This window comes from Falco peregrinus, chromosome 2, assembly GCF_023634155.1.
Source record: "Falco peregrinus isolate bFalPer1 chromosome 2, bFalPer1.pri, whole genome shotgun sequence".
Lineage (NCBI taxonomy): Eukaryota > Metazoa > Chordata > Aves > Falconiformes > Falconidae > Falco > Falco peregrinus.
Genome location: NC_073722.1, coordinates 88,930,915 through 88,955,007, shown reverse-complemented (window position 1 = coordinate 88,955,007; position 24,093 = coordinate 88,930,915). Strand labels below are relative to the sequence as shown.

Below are 24,093 nucleotides of genomic sequence, written 5' to 3'. Positions count from 1 at the left end.
ACCTCCTGCTTGTATGGTGCAGGCCCTTCGGCTTGTCTGAATGTCTCAGCTACAAGAAAAGGCTTTTTCCTGCTCATATCCCACCCCTCTGAATGCAGCCACCTGCTCCCTCTGCTTCTGAGCAGAGACAGAATGGCTTGGTGTCAGCCGCGTGTTACAGTGCAGGGTCTGGAGAACAGGACGTGTTGCCATGACCGATTCCAGCTGACGTGAAAGGGAGCTGTACTCTTAAAAGGCAATTCAAATCATGAACGCAGGGGGGTCACCTCTTTTCCCCTCTTCTTGAGTTTAACGTTACCACAGTTTCCCCTTTTGGCAACTGTTCAGCCTCAGGAAGGGCTACAGGGAAGTGCCAAAACCAAGCTGTGAGAGACAAGTGGCATACGCAGTCATCTGCACAGTTCCTCAGTGTCTCCAGAGTGAGCAGCTGTTACTGCTGGGAACACCTGCATGAAAGTCCTCTCTCAAACAACTCCTTATGCGTTAGGCTAGGAAACAGTTTTCGAGGAGAAATTCCCAGACAGGTTTAAAACCACTTTATTAAAAATATAATTTAGAGACTTCATTAGAAAATAGAGCAGCCTCTGTACAGTGATGCTTTAGAAGTCCATCTAAGTTGACTGAGTGCAAAAATAATGCTCTCCTGTTGGCACGAACATAAATGGGGTGAGACCAGACTGGGAGGCTCTTGACCCAAGCAAATTTCAGCAGTGGTGAGTAGGTGGCAGGGCAAGAGCAGAGGAGATGAGGGAGCTTCAACCCCTCGGCTTCACTGGATGTTTTGCTGGTGAGGACTACAGGGCTGGAAGTGTCTGCCACAGTGAGAGATCTGCACTCTCATTCCTTTCTGTCTTGCAAATTAAAGCTGTGATGGGTTTCAAGACTGCTTGGTTGGCTCAGTTTCAATGTTAGTAGCAATGTAGTTGAATTGCAGTGAGCGTTGGACTACAGATAATTTGCATGTCTTTGTTTTGGGAAATAGCTGTGATACTGCTGCACTGGAAAGGTGATAGGCTGGATCACCGAGGTGTGCTTTACCCTACGGTATGTCAGAAGCAAAGGTAATTGGAGGCTTAGTTAATTGGTGACTTGTTTTTTCTGCTAGCCAAACATGATGGAGTATCGCCCAGGACACCACTGAAAGCTCCCCAAAGCCAGAACCGCTCTCCCTGTCTGCACCCAATGCCATTCTCAGTTGCTTTTTGTAAACGCTAAACTCAGTGGGGTTAGCTAGAAATAACTGCAGATCTTGCTAAAGCCAGCAGCCGGTCTAGTTTGTTGGGTCCTGAAATGTGAGCCACAGATGGTGCCTGGTGCCCTAAGTGCCTCCCTGGTGAGAACTTTGCAGCTGGGGAGTTATTTCTGACACTAGAACCAATGCACCCAGGAACTGGTAGCTGAGGTGAGTTAAAGTAGAAAACTTCAGCAAATTATGTAGATTGAATAAAACCCCAATGTCATGCCTTCCAAATGAACATAAATGCTGCTCCCCCTTGCGCTTTAAGGCCTCTTCCCTTTCTTTATTCACATTTGGCTGTAATGTAGCCTAACAGGGTGCTGTGCCTTCCGTGGCTTGAGTAAACAGCTCTGCTGGAGGGGGGGGAGCAGTGTGTGGAACTGGCTGTATACATAAGTAACTTGACTTCCAGATGCATGATTATGTGCTTGTGGTTATGATCTGGTAACTTGGAAATACCTTTTCATTAAGCGCAAGTACAGCTGCGGTCATCCTACAGTCCTTAGTGTACAGTTTCTGAAGGAAAACACATGTCTGGCTCTAAGCTTCACTCAGACCATCATTAAAATGCAAGTGAAGGCTGAGACTCCAACAAGTCAGTGGCTTTATTGGACAGGCTTTGTGGGTAAGAACATAGACTTAAAACCTATCTGACCTTGTTTGCAAGGGGGCGTGTGGATGGCCTTGTTTGGGTTTGGTTTTTTAATGGCTTGTGCTCAAATATTTGTTATGGTGTTTACAGAGGAATTTTACTTGCTTGTGTGTGTGTGGGGAAAGAACTAATATGCAACAGGGAGGGCTCTGCTAGCGCCTTGTTCTGGTTTGGCTTTGCTTTCAGAAACACACGCCATACTGTCTGTGCCCATAGGGAAGCACAGCTCAAACTTTCAGAAAATGGAGTCGTTGGGGGTTGTGCGAACTTGCCTCTAGGTATTTGAGAAGAGCTTTGGGGAGGTTTGGCTTTTGGGTTTTGCCCCCGTCTTTTTTTTCTTTTTTATTCCTTCCCTTAAATGTTTGATTCTCTTGGCCATTTTGAGCAGGGCAAGGCTATGGAGTAACTGCGAAAGATGTTTTGTGACCAGGTGCATGAGTTCAGGTCTCTGCTCCAGAGGTTTTCCTCTCTCTGTGATAGTTGTTAAGCAGTCCCACAGTTTCCTCCTTGTGATCTTAAGGGAACTCTAGAGACTTGTGGTAAACAGGGAGCTGGACCATGCCCTTAGGCTATAAATGGTGAGGTTCATTATAGCCCATGGCTATAAATGAAGTCTTCGATCATGTATCCTTTACATGCTGAAGAAAGCTGTAAAGCTTTCAAAAACAATAGCTCTTCCCCTGCAGTCCTCACCTACCTTCCCAAATGACTTCTCTTCTGCTGACATTGAGGCGGCAGGACTGGCACAGGCTGGCACTCCGCTCACCACAGGGAGAAGTGTCCCTGGGGAAATGAGCTGAAGCCTGTCCATCCCAGGAGCAGGGCGTTCACGTTGCCCTGTGGGAGGCTTATTCTTAAAGTCACCTGTATGCAGGGTTGAAGAAAGTTCCGGCACAGTTACTCTGAGCTTGTGGGGTCCTTTGCATCCCCAAGGCAGGGAGCAGTAGGGCAGCAGACTAGTGCTATGGTGCACTGATTTCATCTGCCACCTTTGGGAAAAGTTGGGCTTTGGGTGGGAAAACCAAGAGGGAAAGCGTAGTTTTGTTCTCTTCCCTTTCCAAACCCACACTCTAAGCCTGAATACTTAAGATTTTAAAATCCTGACCCTACAGACACTTCTTCTAATCCTCATAACCAAAATAGTTCATTGTTTCATATCGCTGAGCCCCAGTAATAATAAGCTTATTGTGGCAACAGCCTAAATGAAACCAATTCTGCTCTTAACTGAGACTCTCCAGCAGGAATGGAAGATACAGCTGGGTCGTTTCACAGTGTTCCCAGTGGGTTTTGGATCAATTTTCCTTTCCCACTTTGTATTCTCTTATTCTGAGTAGCTGATGTGCTCAAGAAATAAGTGTTTCTATGTATCACATAAAGAATGGAAGGTGTAGCTCTAAACGCGCCTGGCTTGACCTGTCCTTGTATTGCCTGAAGGTGACTTACAGTCTGCTGGGATGGGGTGTAATCATGAGTTTTGCCCATACGCTGGGAGGCATCCTGATGGGAACAGGCAATATTGGCATGTCCAAGCCAAAGCACGTTCTGACTCGAGTTGTCTCCTGTGGTTTTGTGGGTTGTGGTGGTATTTCATACTAATATCCAGCCGATTTCCCCAGCTTCCTTTTATCAGAATAAGCAGAGATGCATTTTCCTTCCTTGGAAATTCCCTGCACAACATTCATTGCAAATTTAAATTCCTTTTCTTTATGTCCTCTTCTCAGCAGGCCACTCCTAACCTCCTGTAGCGGGGAGAGGAGAGGAAATGGAATGAATGGAGCAGGGGTCTTAGGTCTTAGCGTTGCCAGGTGTGAAAACGAAGGGTGTGTATTTGGGGTCAGGTTGAGAAAGTGAGATTTCAGCAAGGAGGAGGTTAGCTAGAAGCAAGATGCAGATTATTCAGGAGAGTTACAGAAGCGATCTCCTTCCCACCAAAAGGAAAAGACAAGAAGATCCAAGGAAGACCGCTCACCTCACTGAAATGTTCCTCAAACAGGATATTGTCACCATCTGTATGCATGATGGGAGCTGAAATGGCACGTTCCAAGTCATAGCCAAACCACAGCTTGTTTATAATTGCCTGCAATGAAACAAATCCCACTGACTGACTGGAGATATCGAGTAAGAACCTGGGTCATGTGCTGTCATCTCTGCACTGGTGTTAAGCCAGACTAGCTCTACTGCAAATCGTGCCTGCAGGATGCTGCAAACCTGGACTGTAAGAGAGGCTGCACTGCTTCAGATCAGAAGTTCTCCTAGCCTAGTCTCCTGAATTCACGGTGACCAGTACCAGATGCTCAGGGCAAGTGTAAGAACAGGGTGAGCACATACTGGTACTTCCCAGAATGCTTTCCCTGAGCCAAGGTGGTCTCCTTGACTTCAATAGCTACTGATGGATCTTCTCTTTTCCTCTTGATGGTTGCTCTTTCTGTTCTCAGATCAGGTCCTAGCATGGACTTCTTCCCGTGCTTCTCTCCAGTTGAAGAAAGATTAAGAGAAAAAAGTCTTGTTTTACTCTTGCAGCCTTATCTGTTTTTATTTCCTGATGGCTGAACAAGATGTTTGTTACACTTCATGCTTTGGCAAGCTCTTTTTCATTAAGATTTGTTGCCCTGTGTATAGTGGTGGTTTTCTGGTTTTCTTGTTCTTTCCATCACATAACTTAGCGGTTTATTTTTTATACCTTTCTTGCTATTTAATTCTAACTTCTTCCCTTTCAAAAAACAGCCTGCTGCCTTTAGTGACTTCTGAATTGTAAACAAAGCACCAAGGAGTCAAGACCTGAGGAGCAAGAGCAGGTGGCACTGACCATGGCTGGAAATCTGGGAAGGCTGAAAGAACTGGCAACTGCTGTGGGTTCTCTCACCCCCTCCATGCCTATTCCCTCCTGGTGGAAGTGCAGTTCAACAGCAGAGCTGAAGGTAGCCCCTGCCCTTGCCACAGAAGCGCTAGAGGCAAGAAGGTGAGGATAGGCTGAGGCTGCAGCAGGCCTTCTTCACTGCTGCATTCCACGCAGCAGAACTAGCAGCAGCAAAGGAAGTCAAATTTTTGTTCAGGGCAGTGTGTGCTCCCCTTGCTCCATGAAGGCACTACTGTGCAGTACCTGTTCACTCACCATACTTGTAGCACTGATAATCTGGGCCCCACCTGCTCCTCCGATCACCAGCATGTCTCCCGTCTTGGAGATGAGAATGGAAGGCACCATTGCTGAGGGAGGCTTCTCTCCTGGAACAGAGGCAGAGGGTATTATTCCTCCCATGTGGCTCTTGAAGGGACAGACAAGTTTATCTACCTGACCCTTCTTGCACTTCCCATGGAAAACCAAGCTGCTGTTCATTCCTCAAGACGCTCCAATCTTCCCAAACAACTAGCTTCCTTGTGCTGGGACCCCATCTCACAAGAAACTGGCCCTTTATGGCACAGGCTAAAGAGGAAGCATCTCGGTACCAGACAGGACATCCTACAAGTGTTCAGGACTTGCTGCAGCTCACTCAGTCCAGCTGAGGAGCTACCCCCTTGTACACGGCTTGCATATCCAGCACCTGGCCCCGTGTTTTATTCTGGGGATGGGAATCCTCACCTGATTTAATGCTTTTCTTTGCCATGCAGAAATCAGCGAGTTCATTATTTAAAATAATCCCAGTTCGTTTAGAATACACAAAGGAGCCAAACCTGTAGGGAGGAAAGATTAATCCTTTCAGTGCCCAGTGCTCTCCTGCTGTGGGTGACATTAACTGATACACAGCACCCTGTGTGTTACCACTGTCTCCTCCCAGCCTGCACCCAGCTAGGGCGTCCAAAAGGTATTTGTGCTGCTGCACTGGTACCAGAGATAAGCTCTACCTGTTAGTAGTGCATGTGGGGATTTGCCCGGCCCACAGAAACTTGGCAGAGCTCAGCAAGTTGTTAATTCTTTGTGAATTGTGCTGTTCCTTTGAGCTGATGCTCAAGAGACCTTTGCTTTCCCATGAAAAAGGCATTCGTGAGTAAAAGGCTGCCTAAATCAGCGAAGCCCAAAGGGATTTGCGTTTCTGGTAACGAGCCCTTGCAGTACCCTCTAAGCCCACTACATGGCCTATGTGACTCAGTTGCCACCTTTTGGCTACTCACGGGTAGTTGATGGTGCTGGTGGCGGACACGGCACTGCCATCTGCAGCAAGCACAGAGATGTGGCTTGTGCCCTTGCTTTCGTATCTGTGGTTGTAGATGGACTCCAACAAGTTGTAATGGTTGAGCGGGTGGTCACCACGTCTGTCTATTCGGTGTCTGACAAGCTCAGCAATCTTGTCAGACAGTATGGTCCCCACAGTCTCCTGCAATCACAGCAAGCTTGTGTCACCAGAGCACAGGCATGTCTGTCTTTGGGCACATGGAAGCCTCAGTAGTCAGAGCTTGGGGACTTGCACTGGCAGCATTCAGCCCCAGCCTGAATCCCCAGGCCACTCATCACAGAACATGAAACAAGCTCAGTACTGACACACCGCAGCATTGGCATGAGCATGTGTACATCGTTTATCAGGCAAGCAAGCACCAGCCTACAGCTAACAAAGACAGCAGACAAAGTAAATGACCTAATCCCGACTCAGCCTTGGCCAACGGAGCTGCATTGCTCATGATTAACACTTCTAAGTATTTTCTTTCCTTCCATGGCTGCAAAGCAGGAGGGTGTCAGAGCATCACTTGGTACTGTAGCATTTTGCTGGCAGGCAGGATGGGCTGGGCAATAGGTAGCCTGGCTTGGGGGCTCAGTGCACAGACTAAAAATGAGTTGGTGACAGTGCAGGTTAAAAAAAAAAAAAAAAAAAAAAAAAAGGGGGCAGGAAGTGGACTTCCCCTGTGAAGCAGCAGTGCAGAGGAAGCTGTCAGTGCTGTGGGTGGCTGTGGCTGCCCCTATGCACCGTGCCAACTCACCTGAGCTTCAGAGAAGGCTGGGTCACTCATATTGGGTTTTAGCATATTGCCAAACTTCAGGGCTTCTGCAATGCGATGGTAGGTTTCTACCTTCTCCTCAGGTGTTGCCAGTGATGCTTCATGGAATTTATACTCTATGGAGCAGAACAAAATAATTTTGTTAATTGACCCAAGGCAATGTTTTCTTGAAAGAAGTGTAAAAAAAAAAAGGTTGAAAGAAACCTCTTTTTCCCATCCCCATTCTTATCAGGTTCCCCCTATGCTTTAGCAGGATATGGACACAGAAACAACTAATGTACTAATGTCCACTGTGCCTCCCAATTCCTCCTGAAGCTTTGGGAAAACCATATATCCTTTGGCCTTTGCAGCACCTATGGTGATGCTGATCCACTTTAAGAATGAGCCAGTTCATCATCCTGCTGCACAACATGGTGACACTGCTGCTTTGGGGCCCATTCCTTTTCTACTGCTCTAACATAACGCTCTTGGTGAATCTCTTGCTGCCCCTTTTCCCTTAGGAATTTTACCTTCCAGTATCTTGAGGATGAACATGAGCACAGCACCTCCCATGGGTGGTCCAGGAGAAAACAGCGTGGTGTGATTGTTCAGGGTGATGTTCAGAGCCGGGGACACCTCTGCTTTGTATTCCTGAAGGTCCTCCAGTGAGATAGTGGATCCTTCAACAGAAAACCAGATGGGCAGCTGGCATTAGCACTTTAACTTCTACTAGGTGCCATCGGCTGGCTACATCACAGCCTTGGTGAAGCTTGTAAAGAGTCACCCCTGTATACTGCAAATTTCTTCCACCAAACACCTCAATGCCTTTGTGTGTCCTCATCTACCACCAAACCCCGACAACACAAAGCCTAAGGGACTTAGAGAGGCCAGTGCATGAGCACTGTAGGTGAATAGCACAGCAGTAGGTGGCTCAGAGCCCTGCTTCTGGGCCTGAGTTATAAGAAACTGGGGAAAGGTGACCCCTTCCCATGTCAGCTACCACCCCAAGTGGCAAGCAGATGGCAAGTGTTGGCTTTCCCCTGGTACTGACTCACCGTTAGCCAATTGCTGGGAAAAGGTCTATTAGTATTAAGTGTAGCTGTTACCTACCAGCCTTCCTAATGTCCTCCACCAGGGCCCTTCCTAGCTGTCCTTCATAAAATGCTGTAGCTCCTTTTTCTGCTACAGCTTGCAGTGTTTGCTGCAGTGCTGGCCACCTGAAGGTCTCTCCACGCTTCAAAAACCTTTCACCATCACATATCAGTGGGCTGTCAAAGAAGAACATCCATCAGTTTACAGCATGGGCTTATTCTTGTCCCCAGGGCCAATGTCTTTTTCCTACCCAAAGCTGATTTGATTTATGCACATTGCATACGTTCCAAGCCAGCTGCATGGAGAAAAGTTCTCAGCTGATTGCTACCCGTAGCACCACGCACGCTTTCCCCAGACAAAGTTTCCTCCACTGAAAGGATTCATCCTTTTACCCTGGCTTAGGTCAGTGGGGCTGCTGTAGGGCTCTGCTGTAAGGGGACAATTTCCACACAGACTGAGGCAGGCCAGATACAGCCAGCTGCTCCTCATGAGCAGATGTGCTTAGCAGACAGTTCTGCTGTGCCAAGCCACTTTTTTTTTTTTTTTTTTTTTTTTGTAATTTAAAGTTGCTGACGGGAAAGAAATATATTTAAAAAGCACTTCTGTTATTCCTGTTATTCCCTCCCTGTCCATAGCAAGCATTCACTGAGCACAGGCCATAGCAGCAGCCTGTACTCCATGTCAGCATGTCAGAGAAAGGGTCTGAAGCTCAGAGAACAGTGGTCCTCACACTGCAGTTTAATTCATGGGTCTTACCACAGGCGGCTTCCTAGACTGGCAAAGTCTGGGTGATGGATTATTTTGTCCATAACTGGGGAAATGACAAGCGGGTCAGAAAGGAGCTTGATGGTTGGTTCAAACAGGGCTTTCCATGGTAAGCGGCCATGTCGCTTATGGGCTTCTTCATACCCACGAAGTTCTCCTGGTACAGCAATCCAGCGGGAACCTGAAGAGGAACAGCAGTGTCACAGCCAGTAAATCATTGCCTCCCTGAAAGCACTCCAATGGAAGTGTGGAGCTGTAGAGGCAACTAAGGCTTCTAAAAGCAGGCTTGGTTTTTTAGTACATTTTTCTGTTCATGTGTTTCTTCCACTAACAGCTAAAGCCAGACTCGGAGTGCACGGTGAAAGCACAAGAGGCAACAGGCACATGTTGCAGCAAGGGAGAAGGCAGCTGGACATAAGAGAAAAAGCGCTCACATGGAGCCTGGTCAAACACTAGAACAAGTGAAGCTGTGAAATTCTCCATCCTTGGAGAAGCTCAAAAATGTGACAGGTCAAGCAGCCTGAGCTAGCTCAGACATCACCCTGCTTTGAGCAGAAGATGGAGCAGAGACCTCCAACTGTCCCTTCCAACCAGAGTTGTTCCTGATTCCTTTTCAGGCTCTTCTTCCAAGGATAAGAACATCTCCTCCAGAAACTAGGACATGCCTCAAAAGAAAATGTGCTAGGGAAGGAGAATGAATGCAGCAAGAAATGTGGAGACAGCCAAGATGTGCTGCTAAAGCGAGAGTGCTTGCTGCCAAACCGGTAACGGCAAACGGTCACGGAGCCTCCTCAGGTGGGAGCGAGGTGGCAAAGCTGTAGCTGAGCTAAGCTGGAGCCCAGCAACACAACCCCAACACTGCCAGACTGCTTCCCCAGTGTCCCCCTGGCCAAGTGCACTAGACTGATCTCATCTGCAGAAAGTCTGAGCAGCAATTAACCTTATTTTTCTCTGGAAGAACTGCTGGGAAGTGAGTGCTTTGGGAAATCTGGTCCTGAAATGCAGACTTCCTATGAAGAGAAATTACGCTGTGATTTCTCCTCAATGCTCAGCTCCCCACCCCCTCGCTGGTCAGGTTGCCAATGTGACTATGAAGCAGGCATTTTTATGGACCTAGTATTTCTTCTTACTTTTGCAAATCTCAATTCAGGACAAGCACGATCAATTAAACAGAACTTCAGATAAAGTCAGCTATGTCCTTGGTTCTCCCACCCTGTTTTTTGTGCACTGCACACCAGGAGCACACACAGCCCTCATGGCCCAGTCTGTGTCCTTACCGATGGGAATGTGAGCACAGTCAGACAATAAATCTTGTGGGAACACTCGTGGCACTGTCTCACGGGCATTGATCACTTCAACTGTTCCTAGAAAGAAGGAGAAAACACATAACGTTGTCATCCTGAAGCAGGTGAGCATCACATTTCAGCCCGCTGCAAGCACTGCACAGGCTGCCAGCCCGCGCCTGTGACGCTGTGCTGAACTGCCCTGAAGCCTTTCGCCAAATGTGTCAGGCACACTCGCAGGGTCAGGCTGTGGCTGGCACGCACTGTTTGCTCCCATGCTTTTATTTAGAGCACACTTGAGCAGTGCCTGCCTAGAGACAACAAAGGTACAGGGACGAGGCCAGGGCCTGTCTCCAGTCAATTAAGGTGTCCCCCCAGGGCACCTGGGCCTGGGACACGGGCTGGGATGTGCTGCTTCACATCTGATTTGCAGGTGGGACATGTCAGAGACATAAGCCCCGTGCTCCTTGGTGGGCCATTTTCCAAGCGATGATGAGGCACGTCCATCGTGTTTATAAGCAGAATAGTGATACTGAAAGACCCTCTGTGTATCAGGAAGCTTGAAAGGAGAAACAATCAAACAAACCCCCACCAAAACCCCCACTTATATATACTTGTATTTCAGGTCCAGCTTATTATTTTGCCTCCTTCTCTGCCTTGTATCCACAGTGCTACCTAGCACACCAAGCGCCTGAGCCGTGCATGGCCATTGCGGCTCTGTGTGGCAGGATAGTTCAGGTAGCAGAAGAGGACTGTTGACAGGAGACAAAGTTACATGACTCTGCCAAAAGGGAAAAAATAAAAATATAGGTGTTTTGCCAAATTATGTTATTGCATAAGATACACCCGAGCACTTCCAGACTCGTGACTCTATGAGACTACTTGGCAGGGGGTTTAAAACTACAATATTGTTACTGTGTTCATTGTTGATTTCACTGTTTAGATCTATAAGCTCTGGGGGCTTTGGGGAGCCAAGACAATTAAAAAACCCCAACATTAAAAACATAAAATCAAGAACACAACACTAGGGCTTAAGCCAAGCACAGGAACACTTCCCAGCAGGCCCCCAGTGCTAGATTTCTGCAGTGAAGATGCATCTCCTGGGACAGGAGGTCTCACCACCGCTTTGGGGAGTCCTGCCCACGCCACCAAGAGCGGCATGAGAAGCAGCCCCCGTGTTGGCTGGCTCTGCCTGAGCTGCTGGTGCAGGATGAGCACAAGGGCTCAGCTGAGCCAGGGACAGCCCCATGTTGCTGGGGAGGTTGCCAGCACACACACCTCACTCCACGCCTGTCTACCTCCATGGCAGCCCAGCAGCAGCTCGGTCAGCACTGCTTATGCCTTGCTGCACTGTCACATTGATGTGACATTTGAAATATAATTTGGGATTGCTTTGGAGGGGGAAGGAAAGGCAAAGTCAGTTCATTTTAAACTCAAAGCTCCTTCCCCACACACACATTCTTGCTATGAAAAGATGCACTCCCTGTAATGGATGCTTTGGGTTAAGAAAAAGAATGTGGTTTGTGATCAGAGGATGCATCTTCTATCTTCAAAAAATTGTTCTGAGACAACATGAAGGATTTTGACTTCCCTACAGCAGCTGGGTGTCTGCAGGGAGAAAGGGCACCATGGAGCAGCCAGGGCTGGCCCATACCTGTGCTGGCATTATAGATGCTAAATACGACTCCACCACCCAGGCCCGAACTCTGAGGGTTCATCACTGAGGTGCAGATCAAGCCAGCGATGGCAGCATCCACAGCTGTGCCTCCACTTTTCAGGATGTCCCTGTGGTGGAAAGGGAGTTAAAAAGACAATGTTTAAATCCAGGAACGTCAGAGTGGAGGAGCCACATGCAAATGTCTCCCTGGGGCACTTGTAAGGCAGCCCCAGCTTGATGAGAGCAGTTTGCAGTTGGAGAAAGCTATTGGCAGCAGTACGGGTGGGGGAGAGTGCGGGAAGGTGCCTGCCTTTGTGGGAGTGAGAAAGAAAAATTAGTGGGAAAGAAGGAAGAATCTGCAGGATGGCAGAACAGCTCAGGGCCAGACCTGTGCAAGGATGTCGTCTTCCTCTAGGCAGAGTGAGACAGAGAACTGCAGCTGCAGACAAAAAGGGACTGCAGGAAGCTCCCAAACATAGAGAAGGATGTTCTTGGCAGAGGAGAGAGCTTTCCACATGCTGGGAAGCAAATAACTGACTTAACTCCCCACCTACCATTCCCAATAAAAAGGCATATGCTGGTCAACAGGACAGGGGCACTGAAGCAGGAGCAATGGGTCCATGAAAAGCAAACTCCTGATACTTCACATGTCGATTAGCACAAAATTCAGGCCTTACTTCCTTGCTCCTACAATGTGCCTTCCTGGGCTTATGCGATACTAGCACAAAAATCCCACTCCCTCCCCGTATCCCCAAAGGCAAAACAAAAACAAAACCAAGAACAAACAGAAAAAAACTGCTCAACTGTTTAACTAGGCACAGCCACTCCAAAGAACACAGAGGCATTAAGCCTCACGCTGCAGCAATAAGTTTCTGCTAGAGAAATGTATCCAAACAAATGCTTCCCTCAAGCACAGCTGTAAAAAACAGGTAACTTTTCCTTGCAGCAGAAGTGTGGTGGGGTGGGGTTTCCTTGCAGAGCCTGCCAGTAGCCAGCACTAGTATTTGCAAGGAACATTTCTGACTGTTTGGAGTGGGATATTGCTTAGATAAGCCAGAAGGAAAAGTGGGATAGTTCATTAATTGGAGTGCAACTGCCCCCAGGGGCTGCGACAGGAACACAGAGCACATGCAGGGACTGCTGTTTATTTTACATCCATTGATGCAGCTGGAAGCTGCTGGGGCTTGGGAACAGGATGCTGCCAGCAAGCACACTGATTGCGGCTTTCCTTTGTTTCTGTAAGCGCCTTTGGAGTCACTGCCTGTAAGGAAACTGCATGTGAACAAGTGGGGAGAAAAGAAATGGTAGGGAACCACCGAGCTTTCTGGTTTTGGTCTGCACGGCTTTTAGCCTTCTAGCTGCTCCCTGGCCGTAGGTCCAAAAATGGAGCCTGAGGCTCCGGCTCACCCATTCATCTCCTTGCAGCAGGGGTAAGACTCTCACCACACAAATGTCCCTGGCTTGTGATTTTCTGAAATAGAAGCTTTTGAATTGGTAACAATAGAAGGGAAGGACAAGGGCTTCACGAGAAACTGAGTTTCCCCTGCAGAAGGCCCGGACAGCATGTTAGAAAGTTGGGGAAGGAGGGGAGAAGGACCACCACATTGGCCCAGGACAGTGCTCCCCAGAGCCCCTGGATGATGGGCTAACGAGGCAGCACATGTATGAAGACTGGTGCCAGGGAAAACTATGGCTCTGAGATAATCTGCAATGAAAAACAACCTTAAAAAGAAACTTTGAGATTGTATGGTATTCATTTCAGTGCAGTGCATTAAGAAATAAGATCTTAACGTGGAACATCAGACTTGTTTTCCCAAAGCCTGAAAAGCACCAGATTCTAACCCAAGTTCCTGGCGACATTCACAGCTGTGTAAGTGGTTGCACATCTTGCACTACTTCTTGTCCCAGGACCCTCCTGCCACTCTCCTTCTGAAGCCAGTGCCACACACCCCTCACCATGTCCCCAGAAACACTTGTGCCTGCTCTGACGAAGACCATCATGCTTTCTTGTGTCATCTGGTGATGGCCATCTACCTGCTCCGGAAGATGAGCTGTTCCCACACCCCCACACCCCCCACCCACACCCCCGATCTGCACCACTGCAACTGCATTAACTTAGCGTGCTCTGAAGGGTGACCACAGTTAATCAAATCATGGATTTAATATTGTACACCTAGATGGTCTGTTTCTGGATGATGCTGAGATTTGTTGGTGTTCCCAAGTACTCGTTTATAAAAGCAACATTGTGGGCTAAATACCCTTTAACTACTGCAAATATAGTGCCATATGCACAAAGCATGTAAACCTGAGTTTCTTAGCAACGCTCCAACACTCCCAGTCAGACATACAGCCAGGATAACACAAGCCTTGTTAACTCCAGTTTGTAGCTGTACCCTTGGCTCCCACTGGGATCAGGGAGGATAAATGAGGTCAGGGTCTCAGCAGAAAAGGTGTATCTAACTGCTAAACAGAGCAGCAAACTTCTCCAGGGACCTGAGACCTGGACTGTTACTGCTGTGGGCAAAGTGACACAGATTTCCTGAGAGCATTAAGGTAGAAGTTGGAGGAGGATGTTCACCAGACAGTGGAGAGGACTTCAGCAGTGCTGCCAGGACGGACACATCCTGCCTGTCACAGCAGAGGCAAACCAAGTCCCTAGTGACTAGCTCTTGTTAATCACATTTTGCAATAGAAACAAGATGTCAAGAAGAACAGAATTTCCAGATAATTCAAAAGTGCTTTCCATACCACTCCTGTGCCTCTATTGGTGGCAACAGTTCACATCTGGTTGCAAATACCACATCCAACACCACACAGTCAAACCTGTTTGTTGCTCAAGGGAAGGAGGGCTTTCCAGTTGCCTACTGCCTTGCAGTGAGCACCACAGGAGGGACAGTTAAGGTTTCCCAGCCACCAGCACAGCATGCGGCACCTGAGACCACCTCAGTGTGGCATAAGCTGTGTGATACTGAGCATGGTCCTTCATCTGCTGCTTCTTTGGGGACAGGGTTTAGGGGAAAGGGGAGCTGAGACTTTGCCCCAAAACTAGTAATCATCTTGGCTTTTCGCAGCCTGGCAGAAAGCACTCCCAGGTCCAAGTCCCACAAACATCTTGGAGGGTTTGCACACCACACTGACGTTGTTTCCCTGGCTCTATGGGGGTGCCTGTGTTTTCACTTGCACCCCAGCACAGGGAGTGTCCTGTGGCACAGGACAGGCACAGTGATAGCCAAGGAAAAGCAAGCCTTAAGACTGGGCTTTTAGCTCAAGCTCAGAAACAAGTGAACCCAGCAAAGGTAAAACCAAATCCTGATCAGGGTTATTAACAAGATCTCTTTTGAGCTGCTTTGCTTTTTTACCCAGAAGCCTGATATGTGTCCCAGACCATCAGCGCAGGGTCCAGGGCCCACAGCCATTCCATGCTATCTGCAGACTGGCCCCCAGTCTCGACAGCTTTCCCTCCAGCCTCTTTGGAGACTGAAACACAACAAAAAACACTACTCTCTGAGCTGGCTCTCGGTATATCACACTCGGCTCCCCGTGCCTGGCTCATCTGCTTTCAGCCAGAGCGCTGCCACTTCCTTGGAAGTGGTGCCTAGGGAACTTGGAGCCATGGTGTCTTTTTCATCTAGCTAGACTGGCAGAGTATACCCTGTCCCATTAGGTTGCTCCTTTTATATGGATCAACTGCTATGACTAGCTTAGGCACACCACCCCTCAAATCAAAAGGTGCTACCTTATCAGGTCTCTCTAGAGATATCTTACTGCTGCAGCTGACAAGATGTGATAACGTGTTTTGTCCTATATCCTTCCTGCCATTTAGTTTCATCTTTAGGGTTTGGCCATTAAGGGAGTTTCCTTAAAGCCAGGAGAAGAGAAGGGTGTTAACAACCAAGTCCCGCTCCTGCAACAGCAAAACAGGGATTCACCCTCCCAGGAAGGGTGAATGATGGCACTTTGCTCACACAATCCTCACAGCAAAGGCGATCTATGGTGGGCTGCAGACCAAGTCTGCTGTTGTGCTCTGGGCTAGAATGAGCCCTGAAATAATTTTAAATACAGTGGAAATGCTAAGGTATTCAATTATATTGACTTCTTTTTCCTGCTAAAGATAGCCGGGGGCTGGGAGGAGACCACCCATTATATAGCAGCTGCCTGTAAGATTTACGAAGAGCAAAAGCAACAGCTATTTCTGTAAAAAAGGGCCAGATGCCAAATTTAAAACTGTTAAAATAAAGGAAGGGAAAGCAAATCCTTTGAGATATAAAAATTCTTCAGAAATGCTGCTGGGCCATCACTGAAAAGTATTTTTTACAGCAGATTCTCTGCCTAGAACTGAGCTTCCCAGGACCGCAGGCATTTTCTGACTGTTAAATTGTCACCATTCTCACCCTGTCCCCCAGGAGGGCATTCGTTTCAGAAGCAGCCAGTTCCCAGGGTTTATGCTAGGCTACACTGAAGATGTGGGATCAGAGATAGCTGCTGGGCCAGGTCAGGTCAGCTAGCCTTGCTGCAGGAAATCCCATTGCTGGGAACAAGCACTTTGCCTAAATCTCTCCCTGGCTTTATGGTACCATTTGGGAAACAAACGGATGCAGAGCAGTGGATGGCAGAGCTCAAATGGCACAGTGGTGATGGAAAAAGCTTCTTCCATCGCCAGGAGGGACCAAGTGGTTCAGAGTTGGAGGTGAAGGTGGGTTTGGGCACTGCTCACTGCCAGGGCAATCACCTCGTGTCTCCTCATGGATTCTCAACCTGAGGACAAATCACTGAGGTGGACTTCAGTACCAAATCCACATCCTTGGGTTAAAAACTGCTCTGACTCTCCTTTTAGCCTCCCACCCCTGCTTCATTCAGGGATGAATTTTCTTCCAGCACAGGGCCCCTGTCTGGAGCAGACAGCTGCACAATATTGCTTTCAGTCCCCAACCTCCAGCAGTAAAACCATTGCAGCAAAAGACCCAGCCTTGTTCAGCCCTGAGAACTGGGCACTGATGGCTGAAAGCAAGTCTAGCACAGGACCTGCCAACAAGGATGCTGACACACTGGAGGCTTGCAGAGATTGGTCGCTTTCTGCGGGGAGCCCAAGAGTTGCATAAAGGTTTCAGAAAGTCCAACCTTACACAGTTGCAGAATATACAAACACCATCTCTGGGGCTGGAAAACCCAAGCCTGAGGATGACAGCAAGAGTAGCAAACAGGATCTGTGAGTCTGTGACCCATCTCCTGCTTGTACTGGCAAATTACAAAGACACACGTTTCTTTCACTGACCCTTCCTTCACAGCTGCACTATCGGTGAGGGAAACACAAGGGCCCCAAGATGTTTTCCCCAACCTACCATCCCACTTGTTAAAAGACAAGATTGCTCTTCAGGCAAGAGGTTTAGTTCAGTTATTCACAACAAATTCAACTGAAAATTCTATTGGGAGCACACAAAGGCTCTGTCTTAAACAGCAGCATCTTAAACCAACACAGTATCGTGTAATGCCTCAGGAATTTCATTACTGCTAATGACAATTCACAGAGCATGTGGTTTGAGTTTCTCTCTTTTTTTTTTTTTTTAAAGAAGGCAAGTTTTTTTAATTAAAGAATAAAATTTATAAGTAGGTCAGAGATTAGGTGCTGCTCTGAGCTTCTAAGACTTCAGGCGCCAGCCAGACCAGCGTGATTGGTTTCATGCCCATCCTGCACTGGAGGTTCTCGGAGCATCCCCCCCAAGGGTTGCAGGGAGCCTGGTGGAGGGGATTTGAGGATGAAAGGGGTGGCTACGGCAGGGGGTGGTGGTGGTGGTGGTGGTGCAGCCAGGGACCCAGCAGAGACAGGGTCTGCGGGGCCGGTCGGGGAGTGCAGGGACCAGCCGGCACTGTTGAACAGCCCTGATGTGCCTTTAGGGACTGGTTACAATGACTCCTGCGCTCACCACTGTGGCGGGCGGGCAGACTGACAGGTTCAACTACAACGTGGTTTTCATTTGATTGTAGCTTTACCATAGCCTTTTTTTTTTTTTTTTTTTCGCTGGAGGTCACTTTTTTCCTTGTTGTATGTCACCACTAAAAGCATTCAGCAATTGCCAAAAAATTAGACTGAGGAAATGCATTGTTTTACTTGGTTTAAACTCTAGAAAATTTGATGGGAGGCTCTGCAGCATACAAGTACAAAGCCAGAGGTAGTCTGCCTCCAGTTCAAACAATTGACTTTAATTTGGCCGAGTTGTCTGCTTTGGGAGAAAAAAAAAACCCCAAAACAGATCATTAAAAATTTTGCTCATATTTTTCCACTTTTTTTTATATATACAGAAATGTATATGTGTGTGGTCATCAATGAATTAACCAGTTTGGGTAAATTAATTCTCCTGTGCTTTCTAAATAAAGATAGCAGAAATGAGCTGGTTCCAACACTGAGCTGCAGAGGCTAAATACAGCTTCCTCAAAAAAACTGCATCTGGTAACAGCCATGGCTTTGGGGCACAGAAAAAACAAGCAAATTACTATCCTTAGTACTTAGTGCTCCCCAGGCTGGACCACGAGCAAGGAGAGTCGACGTGTCCTGCCTCAAACACAGAGGAGATGGGAGAGGAGTGAGGTGGCTGAGCTGTGGGAGGCAGAAGAAAGCCCATAAGGCTGAGAAATCTGGGAGCCGGGGGATGGGGTGGTGTTGAGTTTGGTATGATGAGAAGACCAGAAATAGTGACTGCAAAGGCTCAAACACCAGCACAGGGAGATGGGTACCTGTGAGAAGGAGCAGCCACAGAGCTGTGGGTGAGGCAGCAACCGGGCAGAAGAGAGCAGCAGCACGGGTAGCAAAGGGCCCAGCAGGGGCTCAGGAGCTGCAGTACAGGTCCCAGCTCTTGTGCCTTTGGGAATCTCACCATTCGTGATTGTTCACCCAACTCCTCAACTCTTTACAATGTTTCAAGTCCAAACAGCTAGTGTAAAAATTTGTAAATGTTTGCATAACTGCAGAAAAAAAGAGTGAAGATCTAAATACAGTACTTAGAACCCCAAGATTAATTATTTCTTCTTGTTTCCTCTCTCCTAAGTCTCATGAATTTGGGAGTTTAATTATTTTTGAACAGCAGTAGTCAACAGGATTTTTGTAATCTCAAAAACACTCAGTTGACTGACTTGGCAGTGCCTGGGAAGGTGTTAGGGTTGTGCCTCAAGGATGCTTGCCTTTTCCAACTCTCGCTTTGTTGCTGAAGTGGCAAATGAAGGGGCAGCTCACAGGTGGAGACAGCAGGACCTAATGGCTATGAGTATTCTAAGAAATTGGATTTTATTGCTACTGCTATGATAAAACTCCTACGTGATGTTAGAATTTTGCAGGAGGCTGCTGTATGCTGCTCAGCTCCTGATCAAGACCTCTGGGCCAGGCTCAAGGAAGCCCTCCCCCTGCCAAGTCACACAGGGGGTCAGCGCGAGATGTACCCTGAGCAGAGCAGATTGCTCTGAAAGGCAGAGACCCTGGTCATAGCGACTCTGATGTGGCATCCACGCAGTGTAACTGCCATGTTAGACTTCCTTACTTATACTGGTGAGGTATAAATATACTGCAGACTGCTATGAAAATTAATTTAGTGGTAACTATCACGTGCTAATAGCTAAGATGTGACATACACTTACAACAGCACAGAAACGGCTGGGAGAAAATGAACAAGATCACATGCAGTACAGAGCATGCAGTAAGCTTCCTCCAAAGATAAAATGTTCCTTCCTTTACAAGCCACCACTGTGGGCCAGTGGGGACAAAAAGATGAAGACAACAATGTCTAAGAGAAGGGCAAACATTATACTTCTGATCACAAGCTCTGTTGCAGAGGAATGTTTTTATAAACAGTTTCACCTCTATTATGATCTATTGCAAGAACATGGTCTGATAGCTCAAGGTGTGAGAACACCACAGGAGTTTGCTTCATTCCAAGTATAAGGACCGCACAAAATGAGCACAAAAGTTTCCAAGTATGGCTGGAGGCAAAAGATACTGGGAAAAGCAGCAGACAGCATGCAGCAGTAGAGGAGTAGAGCTAACCACCAAGCAAAGGGTGAGTGGTGTAGAGCCAAAATGAAGGAGGAGAATAATCTTGGCTGGGGAGATCTGGAGGGCTGGGGAAGAGAGCTTGGAGCCGCAGGATGTGATGTGCGGATGCCCCAGGCTGGGGAAAAGGGGGAAAAATGGATGATGGGAAGTTGGAGGAGGGCAGAATTTTGTCGGGATCATTGGCAAACTATTTGTAGGAAATCTAACATGGTTTGTCAGACCAGAGGGACACCATATACCTTGTCAGCAAGTGTACTGGAGGCACAGCTACAGCAAATGGTTGAGGGTGTGGAAACAGGTGCAGCTTCTTGCAAAGAGAAGGGAAGGAAACAGGTGATGGCCCAGAAGCAGTAGCCAGCTAATCAAAGCCTCTCAGTTGCCCACCTGATCACAGATTTCTGTGGCTCTCACTTCAGCATCTTCGAGCTGAGTCTACACTACTGCAAGTTAAAAATTACAAAAGCTGCAAATAGCTGGTTTTGCCAGCACATTCTTTGGGTAATCCAATAATGTTTTTCCCTCTATTTCCATTAATACTGATTTAAAAGATACTTCTTCTGCCCTCCAAGGAACTAACCTGTGGCTTAGTGTAAAAAACCCCATGTCATTCCTTGACATACGTGTAGCTACAGTGCATTTCTTCCATATGTGTCAGCACATCATTGCAAGAACCACAGGTACAACATGACAGGCATGGTATAATGGCACCCACATCTCACTTCTCTCCCTACAAGGCAGAGTACACAGCTCCAGCATCCATTCCTGCAGCATCCAGCACTGCCCATAGCTGTGAAGTTCCATCCTTCTACTTTCATGTATACAAGCATTTAAGAATTGAAGTAACAGTAATAATAACATAAGAGTCAAAAGGTTTGAGAGAAGTTGCTACACAAATTAGAACCTGGGCAGCTAGAGAAATTTTTAAACCTACATCTTTCCTCCCAAGTGATGCAAATATGTCTTTCAATGTACTTACATTGTCTTGGATGAATTTCTGTTAAATCCATTCTTCGCTTTCCAGCAGAGTGTCTTTGCTTCAGTGCAGAAACACACCCCTTAAAGGCTGGGATGCCCAGTCCCCCTTACCCTCTCAGCCTGCCTCCCTTCCTTGCCTCTACTGAAGCCCAGCTGCAGCTCTCTGCTAGCTCCTTCCGTTTCTTCCTTAATTTATTTCTAAGCTACTTATTTGGCAGACTTACCACCACAAAGTGAACAGTTAATTTCCCCCTTCCCCACTTAAAAACAACCTTGTATTTGTATACTACAACTATTTGTACCTTCCAAAAAAAGCCATGGGTATGCACAGCTGCAAGTTTTTGTGACACTGGATAATGATGATAAGCATCAGCTGTGGAGTCAGGGCTCCATCCGCTCTAGGAGCCGCTCCACTGCTGGTAAGAGAGCACCCAGGGAGCAGTACTACTGCTCATCCCCAGAAGCAGGGACAGGACAGACACCCAGCTCACTCCCGTAGTTATGTGTCCTGTCAGTCTGGGTCCACAACATACACAATATGTAACATGAAAAACCAAGAGGTCCATGCACATACCGGCCAATGACAGAGCAGGTCTCAGTGTCGGCAGCCACGGCACCGTGCAGGTAGCGCTGAGGACCGCACTTGGGTTGAGTTAGGATGACCACAAGCACAACCACTGCTGCCAGCACCCCCAGGGTCAGCATCACCAAACAACAGATCTTCCCCGTAGACATGTCTCGTCCTGTGCCGTCGGAGACAGCTGGGAGGCTTTGACTCCTTTTGCGAAGGTGCCTGCTTTGCTCGGGGTGGCAGCAGAGGGTCCCGGCACTTTGGGGAGGGACGTCTCGCTGAGGCGGGCTCTGGCCCCTGTGACTAAGAATTACATTCTTTTTAAAGTTAAAAGCTGCTAAAACCGAAAACAGTGTACTCTTTCCTGCTCTCTGTGTGAGAGGCTTTTCCCGCTCTTTTATAAAGTAAACTTCTTCTGGCATATCCCATATGCATTTTTTTTTTTTTTAAGTCTCTGATTAAAGCATTTAACTCTTTCACTGCTAAAGCACTTGAAAGTGAAATCTCTACACTGCTTATTGGCTTCAAACAGCCTCCCTGTCTTCACATTCTTGCTACGTAGAGCAAATTACCAAACAAAGGCAGCCCCTACATGGTGAATCACGGGGAAAATTACTACATCAATCCGACATTGCAAACTTGGGGTATTTTCTTTCCATAAGACTACTCTAAGAAGCAAAAGCTAAATACAAAATTTTTACAAAAGCACCAAAAAATCCCCTCTTACTTTACCTTATGTTTTAGTATAATCTTGCTTTTTTCCTTTTTTATTATTAAATCTTGCCAGTGTCCAAACCATACATCTTCTGTATATAAGCATAACAGAATACCTTGAATAAAGCAGCACGCCTCTGCATGTCGGCAAAATATTAGAGCTAAAAGCTCTGACGTCCAGCCTGTATCAGTCAGCAGCCACGGCACGCAGGAAGCGAACGGCTGCTAGGTAAGACCAGATCTGATCCTTAACAGCAGCGATAAGCAGCATGAATTGCTACATAATGCAACTGGCCCCAGCTAGCTCTTTAAGAGCCTCTTAATTATACAGTTCTCCTTGCACTTAAGAAGTTAAAGATACAGCTCCACATCTGCCTGCAATTTTTCTAAAAGATGTTCCCTGTGATCCTTTTCCAGCTAGATTTGGGAGAAGGGGAATTCACCTGTGCAGATTTACACCTCTATTTCAGTATAGACTTTAAACTTGTACCCACTAAAACTTTATCTCATAGCTAAGTAATACTATTTCATGTATCATATCTCAAGAACTGGAGTTGATAGACTAAACAGTCATTTCTGTAGCTGTATCTTCCCATAAGGTTATCTTGGGGAACTGAGAACAGTCCAGAAAAAATACATGTGTTTGTCCAAGATAAACCCATGGTCCCTGGTGAATAATTTCTTGGTCTCCACATCTCTGACTTGGCAAATATACTTGACATATGCAACAAACCTCCACAGCTCTAATGTGACTCTTTATTTCACCCCACTGCAAAACATTGCTGATCTTGTAAAATTTCTCAATCCTTACATGACTTTCATGATTCATTTTTGATATATTACTCTATAATACTTAAAGAATCATCATTCTGGTGTTTCTTGGGAAAGCTCTTCCCTTTAATTTCATAGCAAGGCAGGAAACCTGGACCATTCAGTACCAACAGACTCAAGGCTCAAGTGGATTTTGCCCACTTACTTTCATCAAATGCCACAGAGAATTCAACTGCAGTCTCCAAATTTCCATTCAATTTGGTTTTCAGCTCAGCACATCAAACATCCATATGTAGAAAATTACCCTTGTGCTGCCAAGGAGGAGACCTGGAAGACGCAAGAAAGGTAAAAGAGAGTGTTACCTCCCAGACCATGTCTGGGAAGGCCAAGATGTGGTTATGACCTAGTCCAACTAACAGATGCCTCCCGCTGGCAAACCCATTTGTCCTTTAGATACATAAATGAAGACTGAGCCTCCTTGTCTTTTTCAATGTGTAACCTTTCCAGCCTTGTTAGTGCAACACTCAACTTTGACCATACTATGCTACAAAGTCTGCAGTGACCCTCCCAAGTGAGAGGCTGCTTAGCTGTTTACATGCTGGGACTCAGGACCGTGACCTCTATTTGTCTGATGGCTGTTTCTCAAAACTTTCACATTTACCATCATTGTCTGGGAGCATAGTTTGCCTTGGCAAAAATCTCCACACACAGCACTGCACTCTCTGCTCCTCCACTGCAAGCCTGAAGGGCTTTGTACATTGCCTGAAAAGGAACTCAGGTATTTAAAGATCCTTACAGGCTAAGATATACTCAAGGAGATTTTAATTAGAACTGCAATTATTAACCAAATCACCATTTATTAACTAACAAACAGGCTCAGTATCTTTAAATTGTCCTTTATATTGTTGGGGTCCTGTTCAACCTTTGTCAAAATCTTCAATCAAAACACCAAATTTGAAAATTATTTAACATCTGAAGTACAGGCATTGATAAGGCTGACGTGAACACCACAGCTACCTTATGGAGGGTAAGAAGGATTAGAAATCCTCAGATTTTAAGAGCAGAGCATAAATACTAAGTGAAGGAGTTAGGAAGAAACTCCTCTTGCCTGTAGGTTATTGCAGAGATGTTGTAGGGTCTCGCCCACTGGGTCTCGCCAGTGGGAGGAGTACACAGGGCAGTTAGTCAGTCTAATCCCATCATCTAGTGACCACAAGGACCAGGGCAGGCTTTGGTGGCACCAGGAGCTTCTACTTCAGCCTTGCTGGGGGCAGCATGCACCTTGGGTTGTTTTGGCAGCAGTATATTGCACTAAGCCAATGTAATTTTACCTGAAGCTCCAACATGTTCTTGATACACTGAGCTGCCACCTGTGGAGCCTGCTTCTTTGACAGTGAAGCTGGTTTCAAATGATGACTTGTATCAGTTATGTT

At 47.0% G+C, this 24,093-nt stretch overlaps 1 protein-coding gene across 4 annotated transcripts; it reads right to left on the bottom strand.

The window, feature by feature from the left end:
- Positions 1-521: 521 nt before the first annotated feature.
- On the bottom strand, positions 522-22,153 carry GGT5 (gamma-glutamyltransferase 5). Of its 4 annotated transcripts, none has more exons than XM_027780912.2 (13): positions 22,006-22,153; positions 21,179-21,478; positions 11,589-11,719; positions 9,929-10,015; positions 8,643-8,832; positions 7,905-8,062; positions 7,325-7,474; positions 6,798-6,931; positions 5,997-6,199; positions 5,467-5,558; positions 5,002-5,111; positions 3,859-3,966; positions 522-3,628 (listed from the first exon to the last, which is right to left on the bottom strand). In XM_027780912.2, the coding sequence occupies exons 2-13, from the start codon at positions 21,337-21,339 to the stop codon at positions 3,482-3,484; spliced, it is 1,671 nt and encodes a 556-aa protein (XP_027636713.1). In that variant the 5' UTR covers positions 21,340-21,478; positions 22,006-22,153; the 3' UTR covers positions 522-3,481. The 4 variants fall into 4 exon arrangements, with proteins under 4 accessions (XP_027636713.1, XP_027636712.1, XP_005233315.1 ...); XM_027780911.2 differs by having other exon boundaries at positions 21,908-22,050; XM_005233258.4 differs by lacking the exon at positions 22,006-22,153 and having other exon boundaries at positions 21,179-21,557.
- Positions 22,154-24,093: the final 1,940 nt, after the last annotated feature.

Bases quoted from the DNA above. Each gene is read 5' to 3' on its own strand.
- GGT5 (XM_027780912.2), bottom strand. From the start codon at position 21,339: ATGTCTACGGGGAAGATCTGTTGTTTGGTGATGCTGACCCTGGGGGTG. The intron at 7,475-7,904 runs GTAGGTAACAGC...TTTCTGTTGAAG, and splicing joins GGAGGACATTAGGAAGGCTG to GATCCACTATCTCACTGGAG. The intron at 5,112-5,466 runs GTGAGGATTCCC...CCTCTGTTCCAG, and splicing joins AAAGAAAAGCATTAAATCAG to GAGAGAAGCCTCCCTCAGCA.